Source organism: Nannobrachium achirus (assembly GCF_963921795.1).
Source record: "Nannobrachium achirus genome assembly, chromosome: 9".
Taxonomy (NCBI): domain Eukaryota; kingdom Metazoa; phylum Chordata; class Actinopteri; order Myctophiformes; family Myctophidae; genus Nannobrachium; species Nannobrachium achirus.
Genome location: NC_137818.1, coordinates 39,573,673 through 39,597,422, shown reverse-complemented (window position 1 = coordinate 39,597,422; position 23,750 = coordinate 39,573,673). Strand labels below are relative to the sequence as shown.

The 23,750-nt window shown below is 43.8% G+C and overlaps 1 protein-coding gene across 4 annotated transcripts; it reads left to right on the top strand.

Annotated features, from left to right (window-relative positions):
• Positions 1 to 470: 470 nt before the first annotated feature.
• Positions 471 to 22,986, top strand: lima1a (LIM domain and actin binding 1a). 4 transcript variants are annotated; one of them, XM_080734130.1, is made up of 11 exons: positions 471 to 687; positions 4,374 to 4,555; positions 6,171 to 6,216; positions 9,343 to 9,675; positions 15,435 to 15,504; positions 17,651 to 17,745; positions 18,533 to 18,598; positions 19,115 to 19,166; positions 19,440 to 19,504; positions 20,214 to 20,347; positions 20,994 to 22,986. In XM_080734130.1, exons 2-11 carry the CDS (start codon positions 4,431 to 4,433, stop codon positions 22,093 to 22,095), a joined length of 2,088 nt encoding a protein of 695 aa, XP_080590256.1. In that variant the 5' UTR covers positions 471 to 687; positions 4,374 to 4,430; the 3' UTR covers positions 22,096 to 22,986. The 4 variants fall into 4 exon arrangements, with proteins under 4 accessions (XP_080590256.1, XP_080590255.1, XP_080590254.1 ...); XM_080734129.1 differs by lacking the exon at positions 471 to 687 and adding an exon at positions 1,357 to 1,438 and having other exon boundaries at positions 19,443 to 19,504; XM_080734128.1 differs by lacking the exon at positions 471 to 687 and adding an exon at positions 1,357 to 1,438.
• Positions 22,987 to 23,750: the final 764 nt, after the last annotated feature.

Genomic DNA, 23,750 nt, shown 5'->3' with positions numbered 1-23,750 from the left:
AGAATACATGAAGTGTCAAAAGCAGTCAACGCTCATAAGTGTAACAGCCAAGCAAATAGCAAATTAGAGGTAATTTTTCAATCTCAAAACAATTATTTATTATCCCATTTTCCTGATGCTATGGGAAAACTGTTTTAGAATTGCCATTGACTTCTGCAATAACAATCTCTAGTCTGTAGTCTGTAGACCATCTCTCCTCCCCTTCTTCTTTTAGTACATTCTGTAAGGATTGTGAATGACTGAGTCACATCCTCTGTCTCTAAACCCTTGACCTCATGAGAAAACAGGCTGGCAGGAGTCTGGGGCTGGCTCAGTTTCCAGGAATCCAGTGTGGGATTCCCCCCCACCCCTCTTCTCTGCATGTCTGCCATGTTGTTCAACACAAGCTCACAAGCCCACAGGCTACTATTCTTGCATACCTTCAGCTTTCACACAGAAAGGAAACAATGCTGCTGATTGGAGGAGGAAAGCTCATACCTGCAAGGTGTATGTGAATTCTGTGTCGCTATTGGTTAAGTGGAGCTCAATGGGGGTGGTGGTTTGACTACTCCTACATTATCTACCTACCTACTCAGAAGCACACTGTTGTAAGAAGTCAAGCTGTGTTGCATGTGCTACTGGAGAGTGAGTGAGAAGAACTGCACATCTGAACAGGGGGAATAACTTCAACAATAAAGACCTTGACAGGTAGGTAACATTAATGTAACATCATGTTGTCTTTTATAGAATATAGCCTCTTTTTGAGAGAGAGAGAGAGAGAGAGAGAGAGAGAGAGAGAGAGAGAGAGAGAGAGAGAGAGAGAGAGAGAGAGAGACTTTGGACTTTAACACAGCTTTGCATATGGTAGCTACTGTTTTACATAGATAGACCTCAAGGCTTTTACATAGTTATTTGTTTGCTCTCTATGCTACAACCTGTGTGATGTCCTGCAAATCCTATACTCAGTGGTATATGAGTTTGAGACGAGAGTCCACTGTTGGACAGAGCTTTGTTTCGGGGGTCGTGGAGATGATTTGTTAGCCACTCAAAGCCACGCTTTGTGCTGTCAACTCAACACCTCACGTATGACCGTCCTGTTTGACACTGTACCTCGGTTTGCGGACGCGAATCCGTTCGCGTCTACAAACTACACAAACGTTCCAATTTCACAAACAACGTGCTTAATAAAGTCACAACCGATAGCTTACCTTGGTCGGCAATGTAGAAATCCTGGCCGGCTTTGTGTTCTTTAATAAAAAGCCTTTTTATCTGATCGTTTTATGTTTTCCCATGTATTTCCGGACCCATTTTGGTAAGGCCACGCCCACATCTCAGTGTTCAATAGATGGCGTTGGTGCGCATGTGTATTCCCTACATGGGAAAACATAAAACGATCGGATAAAAAGGCTTTTTATTAAAGAACACAATGCCGGCCAGGATTTCTACATTGCCGGCCAAGGTAAGCTATCGGTTGTGACTTTATTGAGCACTTTGTTTGTGAAATTTGAACGTTTGTGTAGTTTGTAGACGCGAACGGATTCGCGTCCGCAAACCGAGGCAAGGTGTCAACCAGGACCGTCGTACGTTAGATTATCAAGGACCGTCCTGTTTCAGGGCTGGCCCCCATCCTTGAGGTTATTATGACTATGATGAGACAACAAGACAAAGCTTATTAACATCCTGCAATCGTGTCAGACTTTCACCCACCTGTTTTATGACGGGAATTAATGAGTAGCCTATAGTGAGAGGCCCAGAGGGGCTGTTGACTAATAATGTACGGATGACAGTCGCTGCTGCTCAGTGGCGAAATTAGACCTTATTCCCCATGGGTTTTCAGATCAAAGGGGCCCTGGGCTCAGGGGCCCAGGGACCAATGTGAGCGGGTCAGTCCGACGGCTAAGACCCACAATTGTCGGGTCTTGTCTAGCACAGATTGACAGCCATACACTACAATGATTAATTCAGAGTGGAAATCATAGGCTAACAATAACTGCTGTGAATAGCCTAATGAACAACTACATGGCAGAGTTCTGTGCATTCGTCTATATTATTTAATTTTAGACAATAGAAGGAGCCAACAAGCCAAAAAGGTGAAGCAGAAGAATCAACCATGAGTGATTGGCATGACAAGCATTCTTATATTGCCAAAGCATTACATACAGTATGATACAAAATAAAATAATCTCTCCATCTCTCTCCCTTTCCATATCACTGCTTTAAAGTGACTCCTCTCTCTCTCTCTCTCTCTCTCTCTCTCTCTCTCTCTCTCTCTCTCTCTCTCTCTCTCTCTCTCTCTCTCTCACACACTCACACACACACACACACACACACACTCCTTGTCTCCCTCTCTTTCATGTGCAGTGCCACTGTGCCACGCACCCAGGCACCGACACCACGAATCAAACATACACGCGACAACCGAAGCACCGAAATGAAGTGCAAGCGCAAACACAACACACGCGAACACTGGAACACCACCACCAACACAATCAAAACAAACACACGCAGGCACGCGGTCACGTTGTTACACAAAAAGACAGACAGCTTAATGGCCCATTGGCTGCACATCAGTGGATTAATTTACACTGATTACAGCAAGATAAATTCAGATAGACCTACCTTTGCTTTAGGTCCAGAGTCTCCTCCAAAAAGCAAAGCAAGCATCCACACCAACAAAATATACGATTTTGTGGTCTTTCCATTTGTTATTTTATATCCTTTGGACGTGCACCCAGTATCTTGACTTCCACGTTTTCTCCCGCGAACATGAGCGTTTGTTTCCCTTCCCCAGCTTTCACTTGTTGACAAGTTGGCTGACAAGTTTGAATAGCACATTACCGGATGTTTATGATTGGCGCTTCCTCACGATAATGCGAAAATAAAAGCTTTTGTACTTTTATGAGGGGGCCCACAGATTAGGAGAGTAGAGACTCCTAATATATCGGAAATGACAATAGCCTATGAATTTATTATATGTAGGACTATATAATATGGAGCGCATTGGGCGTCTATTGAAAACAAATTTTATTTTGACACTAGGGGGGGCCCTTGGGTTTATAAAACCCAAAAACCCGTCCAAATTACGCTTGTGCTGCTGCTTGTGTAAGCTTGCCCCCTGCTTCCTAGGTACTGGCTGTGAAGTCAGCAAGGCAGGTAGGGACGTGTGTGTTTGTACATTTGTGACTGACATTTCTGTGTGGGTGAAAGATGCAAGCATGTAGGCTACAGTCACACGCACACCTTCTGCTGGTCATATAGCCTGGGTAAAAGGCACTTGCGTCTTGCGTGCGACACGGTCGTACGGCGAAGTCTAACACGAGTCTCATGAGCTCACGAATAGTTTCCCAGAGGTTTTAGGAGAGGCAACAGATGGTGGATGGACAAAACCTGCTGACTGGCTGCCTCACACAGGACTACTATACAACAGTAACGGTGATACTACTTATACTGATTGCTCAGTGCGCTTTTACCTGTGTTGACATTGACTTGTAGTACAAGATACACTACACCTCCAAGATTCCCATGTACCTGACAAACTACTTCTTAAAGGTCAAGGATGTTCACGATCATAACACCAGAGGCAGCTCCACTAATCATCATCAGCGTAGATTTAACACTAAACAAGGCGCTAACTCGTTCTCCTGCTATACCATCAACATGTGGAACGCCCTTCCACAAGCCCTAAAGGAGAGCAAATCCCTAGCCTCCTTCAAAATTGGTATGAAAAATCACCTTCAGACAGCAGCTACCCGTGACTTGTAAATAGACTAAGCCCCCATGCTCCCACCCCCCTTTTTCTTTGTATTCTGCCTTTTGTATTTGATGTTATGCTTTTGAAACTGATATTATCCTAGATAAAGTACTATGTTCTATCCGTCTGTCTTTCAATGTTATATGAGATACTTAAAGTGTGGTTCCTGTGGAAATAAGCCTCGGCTTTCTAGGATCTCCTTTTAGTTGACCTTGTACCAGTGATTTGTACTGTCATGAAACTGTACTTTTTTCTATTGCAAACTTCTAATAAATTCTTCAATCAATCAATCAATCAATCAAAAACTTAAAATGTAAGGTAGGCAGGCTGATGCTACATGGTGAGTTGTCTGACTGTATGTATGCCTTTGGCGATGCATGTACAGCACTGTTATCAGACAGTTACAGTAGGCTATTGTGGTGGATGAGGTACAGACTAGTTATACTTTGTCTCAGCGCTGTTACCCTGCTGTGGCCTGTGTTTGTCATGCAGTCTACAAGCACGTAGTGAGAGTTTTACTGTAAGTCAAGAGTTCTCTAGTTATGCTCAGACATGCTTGGAAAACTGTTCCCTAATGTACTAAGCAACAGGACAAGAGAATAACACTCATTTGTTAATTTGTTTTTCCTTCTTCCTGGCCTAGATCTGCATAGAAGTGAGTTCTTGCTGTACAACCCAAAATACATCACAGACGATCAAGATGACATCTGTAGCTCCATTCAGCCGCAGGCAGTGGTCATCCCAGTCACTTCGAGTCACTGCCAGGGAGTTGTCACTTGTCAGCGCCAGGGGTAAAAATAATGCCATTGCAGAGCGCTTCTCCAAGTAAGAAATTCACTCAAACTTCTCTCTCTCATCAACCTCTCTTTTTCTCTTTCTCTTGCCCTCTCTCTCTTTCTGTGTCTATGTTTCTCTGCCTCACTCTGCCTCTGGCCATCTCTATGACGTCAGACCACTTTATAACATTCCGTCAACAGCTTACTCACTGTGGTGTGCATTATGCTGTCTGTATCACTCACCCACCCTTTATTTGTTCTCCATAGTTTTTTCCTGCCGATAGGCTCTTGCCTCTCAGCTGTTTTCAAGTTTCCTACTTTCCACAGAAGTGTGTTTATCCATTATTCCAAACCAGTTACTCGAGTTACCTTAATTTTGTGTGTGTGTGTGTGTGTGTGTGTGTGTGTGTGTGTGTGTGTGTGTGTGTGTGTGTGTGTGTGTGTGTGTGTGTGTGTGTGTGTGTGTGTGTGTGTGTGTGTGTGTGTGTGTGTGTGTGTGTGTGTGTGTGTGTGTGTTTTAATGAGGTGGGCTTTGTTTTCAAAACATCCCAAAATTGTGAGTTCCCCTTACCTGCTAACCAAAGGTATCAAATGACTCATTCTGCAGAGATGGCTCGGTGCCAATGACCTCATTTTCTGTGTTTACTCTGTCTCACCACTAGGAGTTAGTGCTGTTCCATTTATGTGGGTGGAGGAGGATTTATTTGTATTTTCTGTCATAGAGTATATGCCAACCATAGTTCATGTAGTACTTGGTTAAGAAAGTAAGGAAACAGACCAGTGGGTCACAATTGTAAGAGCATATACCATATAATTAAAGGAGTAGTTCACCCCCTAAATGACTTTTTTTCTATTAATTACTCATGCCATAGAGACTTGAGTTCAATAATATATATTTTTTTGTATTTGTCGCATTCCTAAAACAAAAATGTAAATGTATCCCCATTGATTACGGATGGGGACCCAAATGCATGGCCCTGAATGGGGACCCAAATGCATGGCACTGGATGGGAAACCGTCAGGGTAAGTTTACTGTAATCATTTTTTTTGTCTTAGGAATGCGACAAAAACCAAAAAATATTGTTGAACTCAAAGTCTTCATGGCGTGAGTAATTAATAACCACTCCTTTAAGGCTAGCCCTTCTCGCAGCTGACCCTGATTCATCTGACTCAAGGCACTTTACTTCATGTCACCCTCCCCTCCTGTATCTCTGTTCACTGTCCTATCTGAACAAAAAAAAAAATTCCCCAAATAAATATTTATAAAAGAAAGGAAGGAACTGTAAGTGAGACAGCTGGATTATTTGAAAGTCTTACAATGAATATACTATGAAGTCTGTCTACATGTTTCCCCCAGTTAAGCCCTTAAAATGAGAGGGTTTACCACGAGAGGTAAAACTGGGACATTTCAAGTTGAACAATATCTCTTACCCATTTTACAAATACATTTCCTTAAGTCTCTTCCTCAAAATAGAATTTGTGTTAAAATAACTTAACTCTTGAGAGTGTAAAATAATGTTTTGAGGCAAGAAGGAAGAAGGGGATTTCCAATTGGCAGAGTGAGGAAGATGCTTTTATCTTTTGAAAAGGTCACACAATGGTCATGCATTCATCAGTGGCTGGCTAGCATTCACTTTCTGCCTCCACCATGTCTGTTTCCTCAGGTATCAGATGGCTGCAGCGGAGAGCAATGCTGACTGGAAGAAAACGGTAAGTGCATATAGAATATGAAATGTGTGTCTTGGTCGCACATACGCTTATACTTATTATTCCAGATTAAAGAGAATGTATTTGTCAACCACTCATACTAGTATGTGCTGTGAAATGTTGATGCCATGCTCTGGAGGTTGTCCTAACAGTATATGAAACAAAATACTGTATATTAGACAAAGTGTAATATAAGTGAAACTGACTAAATAATTAATAAAATAACAATCTAGTCAGGACATTCACAACAGTGTATGATCTCAGCAAAGCCATGCCATCTTCAGTAGAGCAATTGGCAACATACAGTCAGTGGTGCATTGGTGATTCAATGTTTGGGGGGGTCGCTTATCTAGAGACGTCCCGTGCACGTCGCTTAACACCTACTATACAGGTCTATTGATGTGCATAATGCTTGTTTCTTTGTTTAAACACCCTGTTGTCACACATTAAGCGTTGGTGAGGTGTGAACTTGGGGGTTTTGGGATCAATGCATGTCCGTTTGCATGAGAGGCGAGACCCCTGCTCAGAAAAGATATGGGGTGGCGGGGGCGTGCAACCCAAGACTAATTCAACACTGCATACAGTAGGCAGACAGAAAAAGCAACCTCACTGGATTTCTTACCCCCCTCTGGCTTCTTTGGGTACTGCTGCTGCTTTATCTGTGTTTTGTGTCAAACTTTGGAAGGCAACCAAGACATATCCATCTTAATCTATGACCCAAATGATGGGTGATATGAGGGGTCATATACCTTTTGGACAAAATCTGTTGGAGTAGTAGCAAAAAGTGTGTATTGAAGATAACACAAAATGGCACAAAATGTAATTGCCACAAATGGCTTAGGCTTATATGGAAAGTGGTGATCCAAGGAATCCAGATTTTATGGTGACCCACGGTTCAAGAGTTATCTAGGCCAAAACGTGAAGTGGGCTGTTGTAGCACCACCATATGGCCGATTTGGCCTACTGTGAGTACGAGTACGGTGCTAACTTAACTTTCACTTACAGTACACCTGTTTCTATAGGGGCTAAGGGGGTTTGGTGATTTATTATTTGTACTTTTACTGGCACAAAATGAGCCTAAATTAAAGAATGACTGGGATACAATTAAGCAAAGAAAATATGTAAAATGGGGATTTGGAGAGAAGAGTGCAATGGCATTTTTTATTCCATCCTCTAACTTTCAGAGATGGGGACTATTCTATAATGGTCTTGCCAGAGCAGAAAGATTTTGCTTTTTTCAATAACTTTCAATAGCTTTCCAAAGCTCATTCTAAAACCAGGTTTGAGAACCAGGTAGCATTCTTCATAGCTAAAGATGGAAGCTTTCCTTTCTTGCAGTCTCTCTCTTTCTACCCTTTTCTCATTTCCTGCACCCCCCCCCCCACCCTTTCCTTCGCTGACTTTCTCTGTTTCTGATTTTCTCTCTCTCTCTCTCCGTCCCACCCACCCTCCCTCTCTGTTTCCTTCCCTCCGTCCTTTCCTCTCTCTCTCTCTGTGTTTCTCTGCGGTGTAGGGGGTGGGCTAGCTCCTTCATGCTGATCTGATCACTTCTCAAGGCTCACATCTGGGACAGCTTGTAACATTTCCAGCCGGTCAGCAGACATACACATATATGCCTCTCTGCCAACTGGACAGCCAGGTCATCAGCTTTATTCAGGTTTTTATGCTGTACAATACTTTGTCCAAAGGAAGCCTTTTTTCCATTAGTTCTGTAACAAATAGTTAGGTAAGCACAACTGTTCTCTTCTCTATCCAGTACAGTCAGGTTAATAGAAGTGCATGCTGACTCGCTAATGGTTCTTTGTTCCTTGTTGCCTCTGTTATTTCCATGTATTTCCATCTCCTCTCTATTGTGTCATTTCCCCTTGTTTGGTTTACTTACATGAATTCTCACTAGTTGTCTCGATTGTGTGTGAACAATTTTTTTGACATTGCTAGCAGTTTGCTAGCCTCATTCAACAGTTGGGAGAGGTTCAAATGGCATGAATCCAACGATGATGGAATTCATAGAGTAAATGAAGAACAGATTTAGACAACATGCCTGTACTATCATCGCAAAGGATTAAACAAAAAAGTTAGTCATATTTTAAGACTTATGTGTGACTATTTCTGTGAGTGGGTGTGACACTTACTGCTCTGAGTAGTGATGCCTCCAGATTAAGTGTGGTGATGTGGCCAGGGGAGCTACATCAGTACACCTTTCCATGGAGCGACTTACTGTATATTAGGGGTGGGCAATATAATCGATATGGCAATACATCGCGATAGTTTATTTGCCAATACTGTATCGATACTTCAGGCAGTAGTATCGCAATACTTTGAGGAAAATAAAATATGTTCCCATGCATAGGAACCAATGGTAGAAGTCCGGTCCTGTCACTCTGCTGCCTCTAGATGTCGCTGTACTATAGTAACTACTTCCCCTTCCCACGGTTCAGTGAGTGAGGTCTCTCGAGAAAATGGCTGCGAAAGACGAAAACAACATTAGAGCAGCGCCTTCAGCTTTTAAAGCTGACATATCGCAATAGTATTGCATTAGTATCATATCGCAAAGATTTGCAATTTATCGTGATACTATTGCATCGTGACCCAAGTGTTGTGATACGTATTGCAACGCGAGATTCTTGCCAATATCCACCCCTACTGTATATGGTGACTTATTAACGAGTATCATTTAAATGGTACAATAAACCTACATGTGGCAAACATACAATATGCTTTGTTTTAGCATAGTATTGTATACCAGAAGAAGACAATGCAATGTTGTTGTGTGCCAGAGAGGTTAGAAAACCAGACTTTTAACATCGTTTGAGTGTGCTTTTCTGGAATGCTTGATCCATCCTGATGTTTTTGAACCCCACCTAAAAAAAAGTGTGTGTGTGTGTGTGTGTGTGTGTGTGTGTGTGTGTGTGTGTGTGTGTGTGTGTGTGTGTGTGTGTGTGTGTGTGTGTGTGTGTGTGTGTGTGTGTGTGTGTGTGTGTGTGTGTGTGTGTGTGTGTGTGTGTGTGTGTGTGTGTGTGTGTGTGTGTGTGTGCGTTTTTTCGTTCCCCTTTTGCAATGCCTAAACCACGGTGAAAAACACCTTTTGAATCTTGAAATAATAACTGGGTACCGACTGGTGTTCTGTAGGTAGTGGAACCCTTGCCACCAACCGCCCTCGGTGGAAACCTCAGTGCTCTGAAGAAACGCTGGGAGCTGCCGCCTTCAACCCGCATCTTGAATACAGCAAACCCAAAGCCTAGACCCACTTCGCAGATTGAAATTCAGGCTCTATCTAAGGCCCGCAGCTTTGAGGACCGGGGGTTTCTTTTCAAAACCGACAGCCAGGCGGACATGGAGAAAAGGGGGGATTCGGAGAGAGATGGAGGAACGGCGGTTGAGGTGCCCGCCTTGGAGAAGCCCAATGTCCCACTTAACAGCCTCAAGATGATGTTTGAGACGGGAGAGAACCTGAGCAATAAGGCAAGTCCACCTTCAATGTTGTTAACCAAGTGTGACGTGTTCAGAAGTGCAGAAATGCTCACGAAGAGCAAGTGTCAATGTTTCACTGACCTTCAGATTTCATTTGATGTCCTTTTCTTGAACTCGTACTGCTCAAATTGTGTTATGTGTTAAAAGGCTCTACTACTTTACTACTTTACACAGTTGAAACTATAATAATAATAATAAATCTATCCCTGATGGGGTTTGGATCATGTAAATAGCGTCTGCTTGTTCTTCAGGTCAGCTTCCCCTCCAAGTGCTATCATGCTACCAGTCACATGGTGCTGCCTCGCTTCACTACCCCTCACACACACACACACACACACACGCGCACACACACACACACACACACACACACACACACACACACACATTACTCTTCCTCAGCTGACTAGAAACTTGGACCTTAACATCCTCCCCGGCAAGTATCAATAGCATGAAGTCATTTGCGCCCATTGTCCATTTCACACCCTGCAGGCTGCTTGCGGGTATTTACCAAACACCAAAGCGATGCCAGGCAGACGTCCAGTCATGCTTACATGTAAGGCGAGGATGCTTCATGGTGCGGCATGTGAGTGGTCGCACCCTGGAGCTGCCAGACAGAGGCTTCATTTACTAATGACAGGGAGAGAACAGAAGAAGTCATTATGCAGAGCAACGCTTTTTGAAATACCATAACATCAGAGATGTTCTAGAGATGAACAATGCTTATGTTCAGAGAAATGGGAACATAAAGTATTTGATCAATCTTGATCAGAATCCTGGCAGTTCTTCATAAAATGTTATTTTATCTAAGTCTCTCGGGATCAAATCGAAATAAATATATATTTTATTTCAAAGTGAAACTATATTACCACGCTGCCCTTAAATATCAGTAACAATTTCATTAAATATTGTGGAACTTTGAGAAACTACCTCCAGAAATTAGGAGTAACTCACAGGATGTGACTATTCTCCTTTGAGAAGCTTGGTGAGCACTGAGCAGACACACCCTTTGAACCATGAGTCAGACCCAGTTCCTCCCTCTGTTCTCCCTGTGATTGTGTGATATTCCTGCTTTTTCGTTCTTTACACAATCTGTTTATTATACAAGAAAGACAGTGGTGAAAGTGATCAAAACGGTAATGGAGCTACAAAGCTAGCAAGTATTAAACAATACCTTTCACCACAAAACAAGGACTAGACATTGTCACGCCACACTTAAATAAAATAAAAAAGAAAAGGACAAAACGAAAAAAAATTTTTTTTTCTATAATTAAATAGAAAACAGACACAAATTGAAATTAAGACAATAAAAAAGTATCACTGGTAGTTATAAGACTGCTGGTCGAATCGCTGACCAACATGCCACCGTTCATTTGCTTATTTGTCTTATGAAGCGAAATTTGTGTTTGTTCTCCCCCCATTAAAAGGCCCCAACACACTGGCCACCAGAGTTGCAGACCTAGGCTCATTCTATAGAAAGTATGCCATAATCTTTGATATTGAAATGGGGATGACTGTAGTTTGAGATTTTGAATGATCCAAGACTAACAAATGACTAATCCATCACAAAGAATATATTATACATATGCACCACACTATTTCCTGACTTGACTGACCTCACATGAGATCAAGGGGAAAGTACCGTGAGTAGAGGGATTTGAGATCATTTTGATGCATGTCAGTTATACTGGCGAGGCACTGTTCCTCCACTGCACGTCAAGACATCAGAGGTGTTGTTTTGATGGGAACACATTTCCCACCAGGCTAAAATGCCTGTAGTCATTGTGCTGAGCGACTGTTGTGGCGGCAGTCAAGTACCCAATCCTGTGCCCCGTGATTCTCTTTGTTGAGGCCCCCTTTCCAGAACGCTGATGTAATGGAGGGAAGCTGCAAGGCTCATGACTTCAGACAGCTGATCCGCTCACTGGGCTTCTTCAGATGACTCTGCCTCCCCAAAGGCTATCAAAAGATAGATGCCCCACCTTCTTCTCTTCTCCTCTACTCCATTCCTCTACTGCCACCCCAACACCACCCCATCTATCATCAGCCTTCTCCCTTTTCTCCTCTCCTGCTCTCCCTTCTGTCCGCTTTGCTGCTTCTCTCATCCCTTGCTTTCCTCTCTCTGTTCTATCGTGGAAGCCCTGTTCCTCTTGTCTTGCTTCTTTCACCCCGCTCTTCCTGTCTGAACACTCCCTCCCTCTGAACTCCCAGGGGGAGACCCATGCAGTCATGAAGCAGACGTGCTCTGAAATTAATTGACCTAAAGAAAGCCCCCCCGCCCCATAGCCTCCCATCGCCTCCCTCCGCCTCCCCCTAAAATCCAGTCATTGGCCCAGCCCCACCCATGCTCCCCCCTCACCCCCTCCTGCCCACAGTCCCCCTCTACCAGCTGCTCAACCCCCCAACCACCCTCACACTGGAACCATGTTGTGTGCCTGTCTCTATATTCCATGGCTAGAGGATTGTAATAACAGTAAAAAAGAAAAAGGAGACGCCCCCCAAATCCCTAGCAACACACATGACACACTTTACCCCCTCCCTTTCTTACTGCACATCATCATCCCTGTATACATCAGGCAACGGCCCCTAATTCCTAGTTCCACCCCCCTCTCCAAACACCTGCTCCCAACGCCCAACGTGGGTAACATGGATCCAGACCCCCCCCCCTCCACACACACACACACACACACACACACACACACACACACACACACACACACCCCGCCTCCCCAATCCATAGTATCCTCCCCTCACGCAACCTCCTCCTACAACATCCCTAGAGACCCTGCCCCTTGCTCGCTCCCCTCTCTGGCTCAGGGGACACACCAGCCAGACCGGTCCCTCTCTCTCTCTGTCTCTCTGCTCTGGAGTAGGATGCACTGTTAGATCGTGCTAATGTGTAGAATTGACTTGGAAGTAGATTAGAGCATGCCTCCCCAGAACTAAGCTCTGATGACGAGACCTGTCTATTGACTCTTCATTGCAAGCGGTTCCTTTCGCCATCCGTTCATCTGTCTCTCCTCCTCCTTCACCAGAGGTAGATATGGTACTGGTTTGTTTCACTTTGACCTCCATATGGTGTTTGCATGACTCTTTGTTTGTGCTCCTGAACAGGCCTCCTTTGACTGAGACCTAGTTTAATTACTGCCGTCTTAAAACACTCTCCACTTTGTCTTTTTTTTCACTGACTTCTCTGTTGGACTAAAATGTTTTCATTGAGGCTTGAATGGGGTCTTTTTTTCAGCTTCACACTGGCTGACTTTTCTGTGGTACGAAAGTACCCTTAAGGCAAATTAGCTTCTCAAGGACTGTTTCATCAGCTAGCTTTGCACGTGTCATTGGTTATTTTTCGTCTTGAATCAACTCTCTTTGAAAATTGAAAATGTGTAGTTTCGACTTTATATATTGAAGGCTGCTCTCTTCAATTCTGTGACCCATGCTTGCTGTAGGTGAGTACACGAGTCATAGACCTAGACCCTACTCACATAGTCTTTTCACATAGTCGTGTGTAAACTGTAATAGTGTATGTCTAAGTGGGGTCACTCAAGGCAGGCACAGGGTGGGGCTGTGGAGGGACTTATGTCAGTCTGTAAAGCTTAAATGGTATCTGGATTAGAGGCAGGTTCTTTGTCTAGTCTAGTCTGCTGATCAGATCCCTTGAGACCCAGCCCAACCTGGTAGGCCCTGCTGCTTGTTTACATCCTACTATTGTTGCTGTGATTGTGGAACCGGAACTAATTACTCAATTCAAATTTTTGAATTGGTGATGGCACACACAATATTGGTGACCTAGTGTTTTTTGTTGCACTAGTGAACTACCATCAAGGGTTCTATAATATGCCTTTTCACTTATCCCCTATTATTATTATAATTATATTATTTATGCTTTTAGCATTCTTTCATGTACCAAAGGAGTCATTTTGATACCTGTTTTGCCTAAATGGATACGGTTCTTCATTCATCCTACCAGTCCAATTTACCCCCTCGGAGACAATGACTAGATGGATTATTTAATTTATTCAATTTAGAATGAATGGAATGTGTTGGGGTGTATGCCAATAATGAGACAAATGCAGGCATCCAGAAGTATATGAGAATATGTTCCAAGTTCAAAATTAAATTACTATTGCATCAGATCGGTTAATCTTCTTCATTACGGGGGACAATTCTTGACTGTTATTGGCTGATTCCGCAAATAATAATCCTGGGCCAGTGGTGACATTTCCCAACCCAATCTAGAAGCAAACGTGAAATAAAAAGAAATGAATCGAAGATTACACACTGTCAGTAAATGTCTACAATTAAGTTCTGTCAGTGGAATTTAGCATATAAGGCTATCGCCATCATTAGGCTATTTTTCACAGATTCTTTAATTTGAATATCAGACATTAAATTGCGATTCTCTCGATCGCGCTGTAACTTGAGGCTGTATTCTGTAGGACCTGTTTTAATTGTGCAACAGTTCTGCACAAATCCCATCCTTTAAACAGTACTGTATAATCATCAGTGATAATGTTTCCTTTTGTGAATCTTGAGTTTAGAAAATGTGACCAAATGAAGTTGAATGAACGCTGAGGGTTTTACTGTGTACTGGCACTATAAATGTCTCACCAGATCCTCAGAGTAGGCTAACCTGCTGAAACCTGCACATTCTCTCCCGTTTGCTTTAACCAGGCAAGCAACCGGACGCTTTAAGACCCAGCAGCCTCTGGGGATCAGGTGAATGAGCCCAGAACAAGTTGGCTCAGTGCTGGCAACTCCACAGGCTTGTAAAAACCTTTTGAAACTCACATGTGCCACTCAACCAAATTACAGGCCAGCGTGCATTGGTCGAGAATTTGTTGGGCCAGGTGTAAGAGTGACTCTCTTGAGCCTAATTTATACCTCATATAATTCAACCCTTTAGATTGGAGGCTGTTGATGTGTTTGTGGCCCTTCCAGGTGTGTGACTGCAGGCTATGTTTGTTGTTGTTGCAAGAAGTAAGAACCTATTGTTGTCTCTGAAGAGCATGACCTGGGCTGTGCCACTGCTGGGGGCTGTTGTACTAGGACTGCTCAATACATTGTTTTACATTTTGTTCAGATAGTTTAGATAAAACAAGTATTGTGTCACATTCCGTTTGACAATGATGCTCTCAATTTGTCTTGCATTATAAATAAAGAACAGTGTGGGGCCTTTTCCACCGGCAAAGCACCGGTTCCAGAACCAGTGCCGGTTCAAATTTCTTGGAACCTTGGTTCGTTCTTGCGAACCGGCTTGCGTTTCCACCAGATTGAACCATGATTGAACCAGTGGAACCAAGGATTTTATGGTTCCCGTTCAGAACCAACTTTTACGGGTCAGAACCAACTCCGGTTCTTGGTGTAAAAGCTCACCTCTGGTTCATCCCATAGGTTTGCCGGTGGAAAAGGCCTGTGTGTGTGTGTGTGTGTGTGTGTGTGTGTGTGTGTGTGTGTGTGTGTGGAGAGACACAGGGTTGTCTATCTCAGGCTCCATCCCTGAGCTCATAAAGGGATTAAAACATGCTAGACAGGACGCACCCGTCCACCCCTCCCCTCTTTTCCTCCCTTTGATGCCCTGTTGGATTCACGTTTTCCCCTTTGATCTTCCGAGGGGCATCGCCCGGTGGTTTGTGCTAATGACTGTGCCATGTGAAAATCACATGACTGTAGGTAAACTTTCAAGTATGTGTGTGTGTGTGTGTGTGTTTTGTGTTACATAACTCTGACCAGCCCTGTTTGTGTGCTTACAGGTGACCAGAGAGCCTACAAGGAGTGGAGGAAGCGGCAGCAACATAGACGACATGGACCAGCTGCTGGAAGGTATGCATGATGCACACGCGTGCTTACAGCTGGTCTTTGTAGTTTTTCTAGTTCAGTGGTTCTCAAACCTACAATTCCAAGTGCTTGTCAGGGTGGGGGTCCCCAGTTCAAATATGTTTATTTTGGGGGTCACGGCTTAAAAAGGTTTGAGAACCCCTGTTCTAGTTGATCACAATACCTAAGACCAAATACTGTTTGTTTGTGAATGAGGCTGTCTTATACTGATACATGGGCAAATAACCCATGTCCTAGCAAAATGTCAAATGTACCAAATGTCAAAGTCTCTGACGTCCTCTGGATGGATTACATCCTTCCTGGCTCCGCGCAAACGTTCCAGAGTGATGACCAGAGCATGGAGGAATACTGTGCTCAGCAAAACATTGAGTGACGCACAGGAAGAGACAGACTCGGTTTCCCCCTGACTGCACCCGACTCCTGACCTGGTGTTGTGTACCTCAGCTCTGTTGGATGACTTTGACTGGGCTGCGGTGATTACTGAACACTGAAGCACTGGGCTGTTTTCACTAGTTCTGGCTTCTGGACAGTAGAATAAGAGTTGGAATTCACAATAGCATAGCATTCATTAATGCTATTAATGTCAAATTCTCACTCGCACGCACGCACGCACGCACGCACGCACGCACGCACGCACGCACGCACGCACGCACACACACACACACACACACTTTATGTCCACAAAAAAGGAAATGTATCCACCTGTTTCCGCGGGAATTTACTGGAGAATGTTTTGCACCACACTGCACCACACTTCCGGTTAACAGCAGAACGTCGCGTCGCAGATGCAGCCGTTGTGAGCTTGTAGATCACACTCGGCTGCGGCGCCGGAAGCTCCGTCCAATTTCTGCGCAATGCACGATGGGATGTTGGAAACTTGTGGATACAAGGACACAAATATTACAGTGCAGCAAGGTTACATCCACAAAGACAAGGCATGTGTCCTCATGATGCAACAAGCATGTCATGTCACCCAGCCCTCCATGTGCACAAACAAAAGCAGTGTCTCCGCGTGGCAGCTGACAATCATAGCATTGACGGCACAACATTCTGACAGCCCTACTGCCTCGTTTCTGGGCATCCCAAGTTGTCGAAACCCCCTCTAACAACCAGTCCCAGGCTGGACCACCAGATGAAACAAAGTTCCCAGTCCACTGCAGCACTGCCGCCCGGTGTCAAAGTGCTCTCAGTAGCTGCTCCCAGTCTACCCATTCTCCATAGCTGCTCCCAGGCGACCCATTGTTGTTCTGCAGATGGAAGGCCGCTAGGTCTTTATCAACCGCCGGGTGATAGTTGCACCACCTCTCTTCCCGGTAGCTGCTCATGGAGGAGGGCCGCCAGGCAGCGTCGGCTATCGGTATACCCCATCGGTGAGCGGCGCATTCTTGTAAGAAAGCTTGCGATCGTAATGAAGCACACAGTCCACAGAGGTTGTCAATGCATCTGAAATCTGCAACCGCTACATTAACGGTGGTAGTTACAACGGGTTAGTTTAATGTTATGCCCAGGACTGACACACCAGTTGGAGGTATCAAGGAGAAATTGTGTGGGGGTTTCTTAAGCCCATTTTCCACTGGCCCAACTCCACACCACTCCACACCACACCGCCCACTTGTGCCAGGTTTTCCACTACTACAAGGACCTGGGTAGAGTGGTGTGAAAGTGGTACTAAACGGGGTACTAAAAAGTATCCACTCTAGAGTAGGTCTGAGCTAGGCCAAACTGGGCCAAACACTTCATATTGACTGATCACTCACTGACTTTTCATTTAGACCACCAGGATATAGTTGTAATACATGATAATAGATTCTATTGTGTTATAACCACTATTATAATCTATTATAGTGTATTTTAATTATCATAGTAATACATTAATACTTTATAATGTATTATAATCACAGTTATAATCCATTACAGTGCATTATAATTAGGATAGTTGTAATACAAATTTATATTGTATTATAATCACAGTTAAAAAGGTCAATTTGTTTCTTACCGATAGGGGTACTTTTTTGTAATGGAAAATGTAGATATTTTTATGTGGTGCGGTGTGGTGTGGTGTGGTGTGTGTGGCTAAAACTGCAGTCAAAAAGGGGCTTTAGTATAACCATGACTGTCTCTCTTCTGTCAGATGGAAGTCTTGTGGATTCCACTCCTCTCCGCGACAGGATGGCTCTCTACCAGGCTGCCATCTCCAAACAGGAAGTCCTCCCCAACTCAGTCAGTGTGAGTATTTGAGCAGTCCTTGATGTTCCTTTAGTACAAGGTTCCCCAATAGGCGGCCCGCGGGCCATTTGCGGCCCGCGGGGGGCTACTGTCTGGCACACACCAACCCCAGTAATAATGCATTGGTAGTATATCGTCGTTGTCGGGTGGAAACCTCGTATCTCCAAATTTGTATGTTCTTTCGCAAATCATACAAGGCCGTCGCACAAAAGTAGTGAAAACAGCAGATCTACAAGCACACAACGCCTCGCGGGTGCGAGGCGTTGTGTGCTTGTAGATCGGCTGTTTTCACTAGTTTTAATCATTTTTAAAATGATAAATTAAAAACGAACGGTTTTGGACATACAAGATTTTCACCCGACAACAACGAAAACTGTCGCTGGAGTAGTGGGAACGCCACCGTTGCCCCCTGCAATGTTGTACCCTAGACATAATTCGGCCCTTGGGGAAAACTAATTGGGGAACCCTGCTTTAGTATATTGTGGTAGCTGATATTTCTAAATTATAAAGAGCTTGTACTTCGTTGACTGTGGTTCTCCAGGGGTCAAAGATTGGTCAAATTGTTGTTGTTATTGCCTACACAGAAGCTTGAATTCCACTGTGTGGATATAGTTTATTTAAATCATATTTTCATTAATTTTTAGATTTTGCATGTAGGCCACATGATCTTTTGGTTCTTTTTCTTTTTAAAGTAAAAATGTTGTCATAGCAGGAACCTCCTCCAGTAATGCCCCACCCTCCTCAGTCTCATCTGTGCTCTCTCTTCTATCTTCTGTTCCTCTCACAGAATGATCAGCTTGATGCTTACTGTGGCAAACAGAAGGAGAATGTTCCTCCAGGCACGCTGGACATGGTAAGCACTACAGTTTTATCCAACAAAGTGTCAAAGTAGGGTTAAGTTTCAATCCTCTCCTGTCTCCTTGCAGAATCCCTTCCTTCTTGCTCACCAAAAGTCATCTAGAAATGACTGTAATAAACAGGCATATTTGTATTTGTATATTTATTTGCTACGTTTTATTTTCCTGTTTGATGAGATCACCCGTACAAAAGGCAGTCCATCATACATGCTTGATACCTAAGCTTACACTAAAGTGTTTATGTTGTACACAAATGCTGTTCGATGAACCAGAATCATTTTATTGTATCACAGGTTTACAGGTGTAAAACAGTGAGTGAAATTCATTTGTGTGCAAGCTCCACCGTTTTCACTGTCTCCAGAAAGAAATACGGGGGGAGGGGCAAGGCAGGGGAAAAAGACTGTAGAGTACGTAGAGTATCTTGTGACCGTATGAGGGCATGACACATGAAGAAGAAATCAATCAAATCCCACTTTAGTGACCAGATCCTGTCTCACATCATGTCTCCCCAGGGGTCATCCTCTGAGCCCAACAGCAGGAAAGCCTCCACTTCGGAGAGCAATGGTAATTTACTGTCCATGTTCTCTGCTCATAATGTAAAGTCACTGTCACTGCTGTCTTGTTGTTGTTGTTCTAATTGTAACAATTATAGAATTCCCTGCCTGAATCACATCTAAATGCCCCTGCTGTATCTGAAGCCTGCTGTGGATTTTCAAGTTGTGCTGTTATGTTGAGCATCTTCTCCATGTACTGTACATTGTTAATAGATTGTGTACAAAGGCGCCCTCTAGTGGTCAGTGTATTACAGCTCATTCTCATGCTTGTGTCTCATCCAAGCAGGCTCCAGCACTGATTTAACGGTGTCACCCCCTCAGAAAGACCCGTCTCCCAAGACCCCCAAGGTGAGTCCTCACCAGTAGTACCTGGTCCAGGGTTCCCACGGTCATGAAATTCCTGGAAATATTTTGAAATTAGAAAAATATTTTTCCAGTACTGGAAAAGTTTTAGAATTGATCAAGGGTCCTGGAAGGTCATGGAGAAAATAGCTATGCATTGTCTTTGGTTATTGATTTTGTTAATACCTCTGAAATGACAAATTAAACATTGGCCAAATTGTCAAATATTAGAGGCAGAAATTGTGAAAATAGCCGATCTACATGTTCACAACGCCTCGCAACGCGAGGCGTTGTGAGCATGTAGATCTGCTATTTTCACAATAGAACCGTGTTATACAACATTCCTCAACTCTTAGTGCTCGTCAGGGTGCCGGGTCCCCAGTTAAAACATGATTTTTTCGGCGGTCACGGCCTGAAAAGGTTGAGAACCACTGGCATACACTACTTGTCTTTGGGCATTGCGCATAGGAGTAAGCGACCTGTTATTGAGCTGAATTATTGTTATATAGTCCTGGAAATTGGGTTAAATATTCTGGAAAAGTTTTGGAAATTAATTGGTAAAAATGTGTGGGAACCCTGTCACCAGTAGTACCTGGTCACTTCTCAAGTCTCACAAGGTCATTGATTCACAGACATGCCCTTCATTTGACTCGCATAATACTCCTGGAGTTGTTTGCTCACACTCCTATACATATTATTTGTGAATCACGTGCAGAGCTTCCGTCTACCAGTGAGGGAGACCTGTGTGTCATGTGTGAAGACCGTGTATCCACTGGAGAGGCTGGTGGCCAATCAACAGGTGTACCACAGCAGCTGCTTCCGCTGTTCGCATTGTAACACCAAACTCAGGTGAGGTGAAGGACGCACGCACGCACGCACGCACGCACGCACGCACGCACACGCACACACACACACAGACACAGAAAGGTACAATTCATATACAAGCTATATTCTAGTAAACTCCCCTGTTCACTAGTGAATTAAAGGAGTTTTTTACCCAAGAAATGACTTTATTTCGATTGTTTACCTACCCGGTGTTGTCCTTGACTCGTGAGTTTTAGTTTAAAACATTACTTGAGGTTAGATACAGAATCCAAAAATGTAAAAAAAAAAAAAAAAACTTGATGAATGGAATTAATCAGACTCCACGTAACAACATCAACAAAACAATATTACAAATATTACAAGTCCAAAACACATTAATTTAGATTCTGTTCTACCGAAATCCAGAAATTTCACCAAAGAAGTAGAAAATGAACTTTAAAACACCCGTTTTATTTTTTGTTACGTTTAGTCTGTGAAGTTTTTTCTTCATTTTTGGATTCTGGATGGGCCGTATGAAGCAATATTTTACAAACTAAAATTTGGTGTCAAAGACAACACCGGGTGTAGGTATATGATAGAAATTACCTAATTTCTTGGGTGAATAACAAGTTCTGTGCATGACCTTTTCAGTATACTGTTTTCTAATTGTTTGTCTCCCTCTCCTGGCTAGCTTGGCGAACTACGCCTCACTGCACAAAAATGTGTACTGCAAGCCCCACTTCTCCCAGCTCTTCAAGGCCAAGGGGAACTATGATGAGGGCTTTGGCCTCCGGCCCCATAAGGAGCTGTGGGAGACCAAAGGTGAGGAGGCCTCTCCCCAGACCAAGAGCCAGGACAAGCCAAAGAGTCAAACCTCTTCCCCATCCTCGGACCTGGAAAGCCCCAGTGTGGAGGAGTCACCACTGGCTAAAGTAAATGTTGTGATGGCCACCATGGAGACTCTAGTCCAAGGTTCAGCTGAGAAAGCAGAGCGACCCACCGAGACCCGCAGGATGAAGATCTCCTGGCCACCGCGCACCGAGCCGGACGATGTGACCAGCCGCTCGACGGCAGACGGTGGCTCAAGCAATAGGCCAGTCCGTGCCAAGTGGCCCCCAGAGGATGACTCTCTCTCATCTCCGGATCAGAAGCTTGAGGACAACGAACTGTCAAGCCTGCGTCGGACCGCGTCGCTCAAGGAGCGCAGCATGGCATTCACTTTGGCCAGCCCAGCCCGTACTAATCCTGCTCCTGAGACGAGGCAACAGAGCCCTCCATCCTCTGACTTGCAGGCCATGGATGAAAGAGAGACCAGCCCAGAGCCCACCAGCATGGACCAATCCTCAGGCAGCCACACACCCACCGACGATGGCTGTGTGGACGTGCACACCAGCTCAGGGGAGGAAGAGGCAGGGGAGGTAGCGATGAAGAAAGACGAAACATCAGACACTTGCCTCGCACAGGAGGAAGCGTGCGACGACACTCGAGGAGGAGAAGAGGAAAATGGACAGGGGGAGAAGATGGAGCAAGAGGAGATGGACGGGGACACAACAGAGGAAGAGCTGTCCCCTCTGAAATGCCAGGAGAATACCACGGAGGCCATGCCTGTCTCGTCCCCCGAGGGCGAGGAGGAGGAGGTCAGCCGGACCTCCCAAGATGTGGGCTTCTGGGACAGCGAGGAAAGGGCGGAGGAGGAAGATCAGCAACACCAGCAGGAGGCACTGTCTGTCGAGGAAATGATCAAACGAAACCGCTACTACGAGGATGAGGAGGACGAAGAAGAGATTGTGTGATCTCTGCTGCCTGTCTGTCTGTCCTCACAGCCTTCCCCTTATCCTCAGGGTGATGTGGATTCTTCATGTCCTCTGCCGTGTCTGCACTCAACACTGAGCAATTTGCTAGTGCCTCTAAGAAATGTTCCAATCCTTTTCGGAACACTTTTTAAATACTTTCTATTTCCTTCCCCATCAGCTTGATTTTCATGAATGTAAAGTGCATTTGGTACACTGACATAAGTTCTAAGAGTTAACAGAGTAGTTCCCCCTCTATCACACGCACACACACGTGCGCTTCATGTGACATTTAATACTTATTTTAGACACAAATTTTTATGAAATCATGAAATTGATTCTATTTATGTTGATGATGACTTTAGCAATCTTCAATTTTCCACAATGTCTCCCAGCTGGCCGCTGATTTAAACCGTCCATGTTTTCTAGTTGTTTTTAATCACAGAGGGGGAGAGAGCTACAATAGTCTTGCTCTTGTCCTAAAATGTCACGTATAATGTCACCACCAGTCGATGAAAAGACATTTTGGATTTTCCACTCATTTATGTAGCAAGTTTAAGCCTGATTTGTACAGTACTTAGTTGTGCACCGAAAATAGCTGATCTACAAGCTCACAGCATGACTCATCACTGAGTTTTACTTAATAGCCCGACAGTGGATTGGAATAATAAAGTAAATGGAGATGACGTGAATAAGTCCCATTTCTACAGCTTTGGTTTGTGAGCTTTCGAGTATGAATCTTGAGAGAGGGCGAGTAATCTTTCACTTTATTTTGACTGTTTTGACTGTTTTTATGTACCGTATACAACATCTACCCATCTGTTCACCATGTAGTTGCATTTAGAACAAATGTCACAATTATGTTCATGTTATAATAAAGTAGTATTTTTTATCAAGGACCAAAAATCCTGGATTATTATTGTTCAAATAAAGTATTGATATAAACAAAGTCTTGCTGCATTGAATTGTGCAACAGATATGGACATGTCTTCATGTAAAGTGCTATTCCCATAACCTGTAGTGAGTTGGCAAAGAATATTGAAATGCAATTGGCAGCAAGCAAGTAAAATGTCCTGGACATGAAATATTCATCTACACATTTCTGTAGTACAGGTAGTTGTTTAAACTGAACAAAGTGGCGTAACACATGACATGACTAAGCTATATGTTTCTATTGAAAGAAACATTTGGGAGAGAAATTTACTTAACTAATCATCTGTTGACTCTGTTGATCATTTATTTATATGAGTGTTTTGTGAGTGATTATTTGGGGTGCTTTAACTGATCCCTACCGCTGTGTCATGAAGAATTGAGCCATAAAATAGATGCTTTTACTTTACTGGTAGTGTTGCTAAGTTTGCTTATTATAAGCGACTTTGGCTTGTAGCTTGTAAATATTGGCAGTGCTGTAAATACTTGCATTCTTTAAGTTCAAGTATCAATACCACAATGTAGAAATACTCAGTTGCAAGTACAAGTCCTTATTAGCACTGAAATTAAAGCAGCAATAGGTAACTTCTTTTAATGAATAAAATGTAATTTTGTCCAATCTTTATGGCAGAATATATGTAAGTACCATGTAACATACGGTATACCAGTAAGACGGGCGCATGCAAGCATCCGCCTGGGTGACAGCAGACTGCTAGGCGAGCGCTGGC